The following is a 10,161-nucleotide window of genomic DNA, read 5'->3' as shown; positions in this document are numbered from 1 at the left end:
GAATACCATGTGGAAATTGAGTTCAGGAGTTAGGGGATTGTAAGAGATCTTAATATTGTATATATGTAGCCAGTAGCATCGGATAGATATACGAACACTTGTTGTTCGACCAATCTCTCGGAGAAGGAGAGGTCGATCACTTCTCTCTGTATATGTTCATGGCAATCGTCTGTACTTAATGGTTTCCTTCATTTGCTTACTAGCTAGCGTGTCGAGTCCTCTCTATACGTATAGTACATAGCGTCGACCAAGCGCGGAGATAAGAGAGAACGCTTCTCTGTATTAGCTAGCTAACACAATATATGAAACCCCTACATTAACCCTACAAAACCCCCAACCCCCCCCCCCCCCCCCCCCCCTTCAAAAAAAGAACAAAACAAAACCCCAGCCCTGAATTGCTGACGCCTGGATGCCTTTTGGTTCCGTTTGGTGCTACCAACCAGGACAAAAGGCCCCCCCCCCCTGCCTGAGCAAGCCGCAGCGGCCACGTGGAGCCCCATCTGTCTCGGTTCATATAAGAACCGGGACTAAAGGTATTGGGCTTTAGTACCGACCCTTTAGTCCCGGTTCCCGAACCGGGACAAATGAGCCTTATGAACCGGGACAAATGGGCATTTTTCTACTAATGAATAACAGCAGCCCCCCTCCCCCCCTTCCTCCCCTCAAAACAGTGACACACGGGGCGAATGGACACTCTCACACTGAACTCATGGTCAGTGTAACAAACATTGAAGGCAGTTTCCAAATAGCAACAACAGCTGTGTTTCTCGGAGGCGGTTTCATTTTATAATTGTCTGCAATAAACAAGTACTACATGCGGTTTCTAAACTACATGCAAACACTCACGGGGGGCAATGTGTTCCTCCTGTTGATGAAAAGTTATTTACAATCAATTTAGCAATGTGATGACAATTTGTGTAGATAATTACAACAGAAGTTAAAAGAGAGCAATGTGCTCCTCCTCGTAGGCTAGTCATAGTGGGGAGTAACTTAGACTAGTGTCATGCATATGACACTAGTCTATGTTAGTATCTTTATTGTGCAAAGTAACATAGAAGTAATATCACATATGATTGCATTTATTAGATTGTAGACTCATTTCGCTTTGGATTGCGTTATGTACATATTATGTTACTCCAAACACCTCTCTCCTCGTGAACTACATGCCACATAAACAAAATTGTCTTGGATTGTGCTATATTACTAGCTAAGTTGCCCCAACTATGGCCAGCCTAATTAACGGCGATCGGCGTGATGAAATCAGCAAGGGTAATACGCCTTGAGATGCACTTGCAAGCATGGGGAGTCCTTCCAAACCCTAGCGTGCATCTTGAGCAGCTCCTTGGCCTTGGCCCTGGCCCGCTCGCCGGCGTCCACCTGTAGAACCAGCAGCAGCTTCGCCACCACCCCGACGGCCAGCATCTCCTGCAGCACGGCCGGCGTCGGCGAATGCCTTGCCACGGCGTGCAGAGCACGCACCGCGCTCTCGGTGGTGGTCAGTGAGACCCGCATTGCCTTCTTGGCCATGATGGCCAGCCCCGCCGGGTGCGCCACCAGGTCCGACCGTCCCTCCGCACAGCCGCAGAGGTGGTCGATGGCCACCACCGCCAGCTCGGTCGGGTGCCGGCCCCCCTCGTCGAGGAGCAGCTCCACCAGCACAGTCATCGCGCCGGCCTCCACGGCCTTGACGCGGTTCCGGCCCCATGGGCACAGCCGGCACAACACGTGCAACGCTGCCTTCACCGCCTTGGCGGACACCCTGTCGGACACCACGCGGACCACCTCCAGCACCACCTCGGTTCTCACCGCCATGAGACGCGCCGGCTCCATCACCGACACCATCGCCTTCAGCAAGAGGATGCCGTAACAGCGGGACCGGTAGCTCGGTCGCCGCAGCATGCACACCAGTGTGTCCAAGAAGTTTACGTTTTCCTCGAGGATCCGGACAAGGCTTTTCTTGGACGGCTTGAGCGAGCAGATGACGCTGAGCGCTTCCTCCTCCGGAGAGCTCGTGGACGTCGGGGAATCCAGCGAAAGTTCTGACAAATCTTCAGCCGACTTCGACGCGGAGTTGTTGGTGGCGTAGTTGTTGACGACGGAGACGAGAAACTCTACGGCACCGGGAGTGGCCTCGACGCAGCGCCTATTGCGGTCGCTCTCGTCGACGATGGCCTTGATCTCCCGGAGCGCGGCCAGCTCCTGCTGCAGGCCCGCGCCGCGTCCCTCTTCGACGATCTCGGCGACGTGGCAGGTGTCAAGGGGCGGGCGCGGGGTGGGGAAGCGCTCGACGGCGTGCAGGGCGCACCAGGCCTGGGTGAGGCGGCGGAGCGTGTGGTTGGGCGTGGCCTCCCGGTCGGCGTCCGTGAGCTTTTGCTGCGTGACGGGGCAGGTGGCGTGGCCGTCGGAAAGCCAGCGCTCGATGCTGCAGCGGTCGTAGGTGATGCCGGTGGCGAGCGTGACGGGGTCGCGCATGATCTCCAGCGAGATCGGGCACAGGAAGTACGGCGGCACCTCCACCGACGTCCCCTCCATCGCCGTAGAATCGAAGAAGATGCTAGCTCGCGAAAGATTACTCGTGAAATGGATCTGGTGGAGCCCGAGAATGAAGAAGCTAAGAAGAAGCTGACCAAGTTGCTGGATGGAGTTGAACAAAGGGGAGAGGAAGCGGGTGCGCGTTTTATAGGGGTAGCTAGCGGGGATGCGAAGAAGTCCACGCGTGTTCACAAGAGATTAGAGATTAATTGCGTGTGGAATGACACAGTAAAAATGGGTTGGGTTCCGCTCAAAAAAAAGGGGGGGTTGGGTTGGATTGACTTGGGGGCCGGGGTCGGTGTTGAGCTGGCCCACGGCGCTGACCACGAAATGAGAGCGGCTCCACATTTTTACTTTGTGATGCATCCTTCTATTATCGATGGCCCCTTGCTTGGTCCTTTCTGTTCTTTCCTTCAACTCCTTGCAGTTGAAAGATTCCGTTTCTGTGGGCATCAAACACCGTTGAAGTTTAGCCACTGCATGCATAGATTGGTGTTGTTATTAGTATATTTTGACTTTTCTTAAACACAGTAGAGACCACGGTAATAAGACTGAAATAAATAAAGAAAAATATAAACACCCGAGTTTTGGACTTGAACCTGGATGGGGTAGTTTCACCACAAGGAATCTAACCAGGTGAACTACGCTCATATCTTTTCTATATACGCTGCTAATTATATTTTACATATTTATTGCGTTTTTCTCTCATTATTATGTGGTCGATCACGAGTCCAAAGAACCAATCAGACACTTTTGAGAAAACAATTCCAGTGTTTATGCCAATATGAATTGTGGATGCAAAAGATAGGTTAAATTCAGATAGCTTTGGAATTTAATCGCAGCAATTTTTAATAGCTAAGCTTTTTTGTGTATGAAAAGAGTAATGCCATTCTTACGTATAAATCTTACAAAAATTCACCATTTGTAATAACGGGTAGCTAAAATTGTGTGTGTGTGTGGGGGGGGGGGGGGGGGGGGGGGTAAGAACTAAATTAAACTACTGTGTAGTGTTTTTGTAGAACTATTATGTAGGAATACAATTTTCATTAAGAAAACAGATACTTCAAGATCATTTTTCTCCTCAGCCCTTCCCCACGAGCACCTCCAAGTCAACTAGGTTTTCCACGCTTCTCGCCAACGCAGCCGTCAATCTACCTCGTCTTATGTGGTTGTAGGGCATGGAGGCATGGTGAATCTCGACCTTTGTTAGCAGGAGAGCTCCTACTTCGTTTTAGGTGTTTTTAGTGCTTGTTTAGGATTTGTACCTTGCTAGGGTGAGGCGGCGCCGTCTCCCTGAATATGGAATAAGGTTCCCTCCGCCTAGTCCTCGTCCCGCTGATTCGTCCAACATCGTTGGAGGGCGTGTGGAGGTGTTCTTCAAGGGTCTTGCAGGATTCGGTCAGTGTTTGTCTTCGGTGGATCCGGTCTTCGTTCGCCTGTGTTTGTTTGTTTATAGGTTGGATCTTTTCGATACATGTTTCTCTTCATTGGCGATAGTTGTTGTTCTCATGCGTTGGTCATTTGGGGTCTTAGCACAACGACTTCATAACTGTCTACCCACCATCTGCCTTGATTTATGAGATTTTAGATTTGATCCTTATATACCGGAAAGGATGGAGTACTACACTAAGATTTGTTGACTCCGAGGAGGGAGGGGCCATGACGGCAGCATGTCTTTCGGCTCGTTTCAGTGCTTATAGTCGTCGTTAGGTAGTCTGCGAGCATGAATGTGATGTTAATTTTACTATCACGATGAATAGATTAGAATTTCTCGAAATAAAAATACTTCAATTTTCAGGTCCAAAATCGAATGGATAACTAACTAGAACCACATCCACATGTCATTGTATACTGTGGGCTACTGGGGTGGGACCGTGGGTAGGCGGTCGATCGGTCGTGCTATTGCTGCCGCAGCAGACAACGAAGTGCCGGATCAATCGATTGCATATACGTGTGTCGTTTACAGCCAAATTAGATGAAGAAAGCTACTATTCCCCGCCTGAGCCGCAATCGGAGCATTCAAGGTTCAAAGCGGATACTACCGCTGACCGACTGGGCCATGCATGGATGCATGCATGGCAGGCGCCACCGATCATCGCTAGCGACGCGTGGTAGCCAGCACTCGGCCAGCCACTCACAGCAGCTTCCGGCCGCATGCGACCGGGCCCCACATGTTGGCGCGGTTTGACCGCTCCGGCGATTCTTCAACGCACGCGCTACTAAACTATTCCACGTGCTGTTTTAGAATGAAAAGAATTCGGCGCATTTGTACTCTTGCAGTATGCTCTAGCCTTTGTATATTCGTCACGTGCCGACCGTGCATGCATGCATGTTCCGTCCTCCGGTTTCCGTCACGTTGATCGCCAACCATGATCAAATCACAAAACGACCCTGCATACTATATTGGGAGTATGTTATTGCTATTGTATGTGACCAACTGGTTCGGCCGTTGCGTTAGATCGACCATGACCTAACCACGTCGACCAGCTCTCATTCCCGTCGTATTAAAGACGAGTAACTTTTCTAGTGGTTCTCCTGTTTCGGCGAGGGGCTTTGGACGGAATCTCGCACTTCTACACCTAGCCTAGCGATCGAGGGTCTTTTGTTGTGTTGTTTTCTTTTGTGTCTTTTTCGTCACTGGTATTAGAAGATGCGAGAGCTAGAAAGTACATGCCGGGAGATCAACTTGGGAGGCGACGCTGAAGGCGAATCCGGCGGTGACTCGAAATCTGGTTATATACATCCATCTCCAATCATTTCTGCACAACAAATTTATTGTGCATTTATTATTTCTTTTAGCCTTTTTCATCAGCTATGCATACGATAGGGGTACAAGTACAATCCATTAATTTTGACATTATTCTTCTTTCCGAAAAAAGGATGTTGCCACAATGATCCCACTCGCCCCCTCTATGATTACCAAAGTTCTTGGCCCTTTTCGATGCGATATATCCCTCCGTTCCTAAATACAGGTCTCTTTAGACATTTCAATGAACTACAACATACGGATGTATGTAGACATATTTTAGAGTGTAGATTCACTCATTTTACTCCGTATGCAGTCACTTGTTGGAATCTTCAAAACGACTTATATTTGGGAACGGAGGGAGTATAACCAAAACTGCAAAAATAAACTCTTCTTTGCTCCTAGCTAGATATTCTTACGTAACTCTCACCGACCTTGTTGGCTTTTGTATCTTATTTCTAAACTCAATGCCAAACAAGATAAGACCACGCTTGGAGGTTAGTGCCGTCTCCGTTAGGCTAACCAACACCTCACCTTCACAGCCTTCCTCGTTGTAGAACTCACCTAGCTCCACCTCCATCCAACCGTCGTCTCTCCTCCGAGGGATTGCCATGTCATCTCCAAGAGTAATTTCCCATTCCAGTGATTCCAAGACATGTATACGAGGTGACTCGCCACCATCGCCCTCATCCTCCACACAACTTTGCAGGCAAACTTGCGAGATTGATTTGTGTCCTTCTCCTACGCTGACTGAAGCCTCCTGGAACGGATAATCCAACCCACAGAATGCGGCGGGGTGTAGCTTAAACACCATGTAAGCGGCATACGTTACGTTTTCGGAGAGCTTCTTGCAGTGTATCTTGCCGCTGATTTCTATTTTGCCACACTTCCTGAACGCCACGGCATGGGGGAATCTATCACGAAACATAGACATAATTAAGATTTGTGCCATGCGGGGAAACATGCTACTACTCCAAATAATATACATAATTGTCATGCAAACTAATTAAGCAATACTAGATGGAATTCGATCTATATATGGAAATGTACGGCTTTGTTAACCTTTTGCTAGTGTTGAGAGCTTCATAATCAAAACCGCTAGGAGTCACCTGTAGACCCGTTAAGCGCCTCTTGATGATTCCCGCCTCAATTTATGATATGTGTCAGACACAAATCCCAATAGAACTTGCATGGAGATGTGCGGTCCTAAGCGTAGGTTCGGCTGCTCCATGGTTCCGAGCAACATTTCTGGAGATTCCATCCAAAGCTCCTCGTTGAAACTGTGGAACACTAGAGCAGTTTATCCCCGTTCTTTTTTGTTTTTATTTTTGACCGAGCAGTTCGTCCCCTTTAGTACGACTGGGTGGCTATTGTGGAAGAGCTGGTCGACGTAGTTAGGTCATGGTCGATCTAATTAACGCATTCTCCTTCCTTAAAAAAATCATGTATTGTAGTAATAAATTGCTGACAGTATATGCTGGGTCGCTTTGTGTACGTAGTACAATAATAGCGGAGTTTGTTTGTTCCCCTAAAAAAATGCAGTTTGTTTGCGGTCGATTTGGATCACGTACGTACGCAGTCGGAATCGGAAGAGCAGGAAGGAACCTTTGAACGTGACGGAACCGACCGGAGAACGGAACATGCATGCACGTAGTAGCTTGGCCCCCAGTCTACCGCCACTCCGTCTCTCTCTCCCACTCCCACGGCATATAAATTCCAACTTGGAAGCTCCCGCAACAGCATCCCAATGACGTAAGAGTAGCAGCCAGGGCTTGCAGTATCTGTGATCCGTCCGTCATCCATGGAGACGGCGTCTTCCGAAATCGGGCGCCTGCCGGAGAAGCTACTTGTGCGCGTGATCTCGCTCACGTCGCCTGTGGCCGCCTCCCATGCCGCTTCCGTCTCCCGGGCCTTCCGCGCCGCCGCCGACAGCGACACCGTCTGGTCCTGCTTCGTGCCACGCGAGCTTCCACGGTTCGCCAAGAAGCAGATCTCCCCGTCGACAGAGTCCAAGAAGGCGCTCTTCCGGCGCCTCTCCTGCCTGCCCGCCTTCATCCCTCGCAAGCTCATGGTACGTAGTATTACCCCCATCAAACTGCTGCTGAATTTTTGTTCTAGTTATTCGATCGGCACGAGAGATGTTTTCATATGGATCCATACACTAATAGGTTGGCGTTTTTCTTCTTCTTTTGCTGCATATACTTACCTGCTAACGTACGTGTGGTGCAGCACATGAGGCTCGACAAGGCTACCGGCGCCAAGTGCTTCATGCTTTCGGCCGAGATACTACAGATCACCAAGTACCGGCGCTACCAGAAATGTTGCTCGTGTTGTTTTCTTTTTGTATCTTTTTGGTCATAATGCATCAGAACATCTGAGAGCTACTCCCTCCGTTCCAAAATAGATGACCCAACTTTATACTAACTCTCCCTCTGTTTCAAAATAGATGACCCAACTTTGTACTAAAGTTAGTACAAAGTTGGGTCATCTATTTTGAAACGGAGGGAGTAGCTAGGAAAAACATGCAAGACGCTTGGTGGGCGTCAATGAAGATGTCTTTTGCGGCTTGGGTAGTCACACGGAAGTTTTTTTGCTTTTAGCTGGACACAGAACTTGTTTTTTTTTCGGGTGAAAGGAAGATTTTATTTCATCAACCAGGACATAAGTCATTCTTACAAATATCAGGGACGTCTCCTGGTCCGAACCCAGCCACACCACAGTGCGACCTTCTGTCCGGCCAAAGGAGGCCAGATAATGTTGCACCATTCTGTTCCCTACGAAAATGAGATAGCTTGAACATCCTCCCTTATCCTTTGAATTTGATCAACCAACATGGTATAACGAGACTAGTCCCTGTCCGGGCCATTTATCATGTTAAGAGTGACAAGGCAGTCCGTCTCCACTTCTATCGGCATCTTCGTCCATTGCAGGGTGAGGTTGATGCCCTCCATGCAAGCTGAGAGCTCAGCCTCCAATGGTTCTGTGCATATACGCAACTCCCTACAGGATGAGAAAATGATGTCGTCGGTGGAGCCGCGCAGAATCATGCCCGCTCCGCGCAGTTCCCGATGTGGCGCAGAACGATTCGTCAACGTTCAGTTTTGCACATCCTTCAGCCGGAGGTGACCACCTGGGTGGGGCACCATTGATGGGCTGAGCATGCGGTAATGCCTTGTTGGGTGTCACCACATCCACAACTTGCTTTCCTTTAACTGGGTCAGCACCTTGGTTGTTCTGCACACCAATTAGTGAGTCCACGTAGCTTAGAAGATACCGCTTGGATGGTGTGTTATCTCGTCACCAACATGCCAGCAATGCCATAGTGTCATCATGAGCTCCATTCTCTCCGTGTCCGGTAGGTCGCAAAGTGTTTGGGCAAGCCACTCCGAGCCCGTCCGCTGAAACGACGCCGGCAGGGCGGTCCGAAACTGTTCTTCCATCACTTGCTAAAGTGCCACCGCTCTAGGACATCTGCAAAATGCATGAAACGTGTCCTTCGGCTCCATCGCGCAGAGGAGGCAGTGGTCAAAGACTTCCAAACCGTGCCGTTTTTTATTAACCCACGTAGGTAGACAATCTGTGATCAAATGCCAAATGAAGGTGCGAACCTTAGAAGGAGCAGGGCAGCTCCATATAGAAGCCCAGACGGCTCGTCGCCCATCCGGTGGCCTGCTCACCGCGACTGAAGAGGACCGAAGATGATCCTCCAGAGCAAGTCGATAAGCACTCCGTACCGTGAAGCAACCATTCCGCTCCGCTCCCCATGCAAGAAGATCATCACCCATATGAGGTGAAGTTCGATTTTTGGCAATCTTCTATGCATCCACCGGAAGGAACGTGTCATGAATAATGTCCATACGCCATCCACCATGATTATCCAACAGCTCATACTAAGCCGGACACAGAAGTTGTTTATAATGCATCCTTTCATCACAACAAACATGGTTGCAACCTCCCCCCTGTTGCGGAGTGAAATCATCGTGGTGTCCACTGTAAATCATCTTACTACATTTGTGCTCTAAAATAAACCAGTTCTTCAAATGTCACATAACCTTTTTCTAGAAAAAGTATATTAACATTTTTAAATTCACCGAACATATCTTAGGGCATTTTGAAATATAAATACATGTAAGAGAAAAAAATGAAAATCACTAGAAATTGAAGAAACTGCTAAAAGGTTCCTATTATGGCCCCCCCCCCCCCCCCGCCGCACTGAAGGAGAGATAAAGACATGCCCTTCCATAGTGTCGTAATAATGGCATAGATTTTCAAATACATCCATATATCTTGCTCTCAACGAGCACATAGCGCTCACCTCGTTCCCCATGGACCGGCCCATTAAGCCGTTTTGTTAAGTTTTCTCGTTGGCTCCCACATGGATTGGACTGGTAACTAGTGTCGTTTCATTTCTCTTATCGTAATCGTTTGTTCGTATGTGAACGGAATGACACGCCTTTCCATTTTAATTTTGCCTTTTATAATTAGTTTATATACTAGATTTTTAAAATTAAATATTTTTTTATTTATACAAATACTATATAATAAAAAGTTCACAGACATTTTCAGAAAAAGCATTAACACTTTTACAATTACAATTAAACAGCTTTAAAGTATGAACATTTTTTATAAAAATGTTCATCACGTGTTAAAAATATTTTCACCGCCCATTTAATAATGGTCATCCTGCATTTTCGAAATGTTCATCATGTATTAAAAAATCATCATGTAGATTTTGCTTCTTGCATGGCTCTCACTGGGCGTCGGTGCTATATCTCATCTCATGCGAGATAAAACACCGTCTTTTTTTTGTGAGACACGAGATAAAACACCATCTAGCTTCAAAGGTTTTTGTCATGTGTTGTGACTGGGCCAGCCCATGTAGT

At 48.2% G+C, this 10,161-nt stretch overlaps 3 protein-coding genes across 3 annotated transcripts; 1 reads left to right on the top strand and 2 right to left on the bottom strand.

The window, feature by feature from the left end:
* Positions 1–1,052: 1,052 nt before the first annotated feature.
* LOC109784881 (E3 ubiquitin-protein ligase PUB23-like) lies at positions 1,053–2,656 on the bottom strand. Its single transcript, XM_073500724.1, has one exon. The coding sequence runs from the start codon at positions 2,530–2,532 to the stop codon at positions 1,261–1,263; it is 1,272 nt and encodes a 423-aa protein (XP_073356825.1). The 5' UTR covers positions 2,533–2,656; the 3' UTR covers positions 1,053–1,260.
* Positions 2,657–5,693: 3,037 nt separating this feature from the next.
* LOC109784895 (F-box protein PP2-B13-like) lies at positions 5,694–6,230 on the bottom strand. The gene has a single exon (XM_020343510.1). It carries the CDS (start codon positions 6,228–6,230, stop codon positions 5,694–5,696), a length of 537 nt encoding a protein of 178 aa, XP_020199099.1.
* Positions 6,231–6,596: 366 nt separating this feature from the next.
* LOC109784882 (F-box protein PP2-B3) lies at positions 6,597–8,164 on the top strand. The gene is made up of 2 exons (XM_020343498.3): positions 6,597–7,349; positions 7,508–8,164. Exons 1-2 carry the CDS (start codon positions 7,080–7,082, stop codon positions 7,637–7,639), a joined length of 402 nt encoding a protein of 133 aa, XP_020199087.1. The 5' UTR covers positions 6,597–7,079; the 3' UTR covers positions 7,640–8,164.
* Positions 8,165–10,161: the final 1,997 nt, after the last annotated feature.

Source organism: Aegilops tauschii, chromosome 6, assembly GCF_002575655.3.
Source record: "Aegilops tauschii subsp. strangulata cultivar AL8/78 chromosome 6, Aet v6.0, whole genome shotgun sequence".
Taxonomy (NCBI): domain Eukaryota; kingdom Viridiplantae; phylum Streptophyta; class Magnoliopsida; order Poales; family Poaceae; genus Aegilops; species Aegilops tauschii.
The sequence above is the reverse complement of the archived record's forward strand: the minus strand, read 5'-3'. Positions and strand labels throughout refer to the sequence as shown.

What these genes read in the sequence shown, in the direction of transcription:
- LOC109784881 (XM_073500724.1), bottom strand. Translation starts at nt 2,532, where the DNA reads ATGGAGGGGACGTCGGTGGAGGTGCCGCCGTACTTCCTGTGCCCGATC.
- LOC109784895 (XM_020343510.1), bottom strand. Translation starts at nt 6,230, where the DNA reads ATGGCACAAATCTTAATTATGTCTATGTTTCGTGATAGATTCCCCCAT.
- LOC109784882 (XM_020343498.3), top strand. Translation starts at nt 7,080, where the DNA reads ATGGAGACGGCGTCTTCCGAAATCGGGCGCCTGCCGGAGAAGCTACTT. An exon ending in TCATCCCTCGCAAGCTCATG is followed by an intron (nt 7,350 to 7,507) that starts GTACGTAGTATT and finishes CGTGTGGTGCAG; the next exon opens with CACATGAGGCTCGACAAGGC.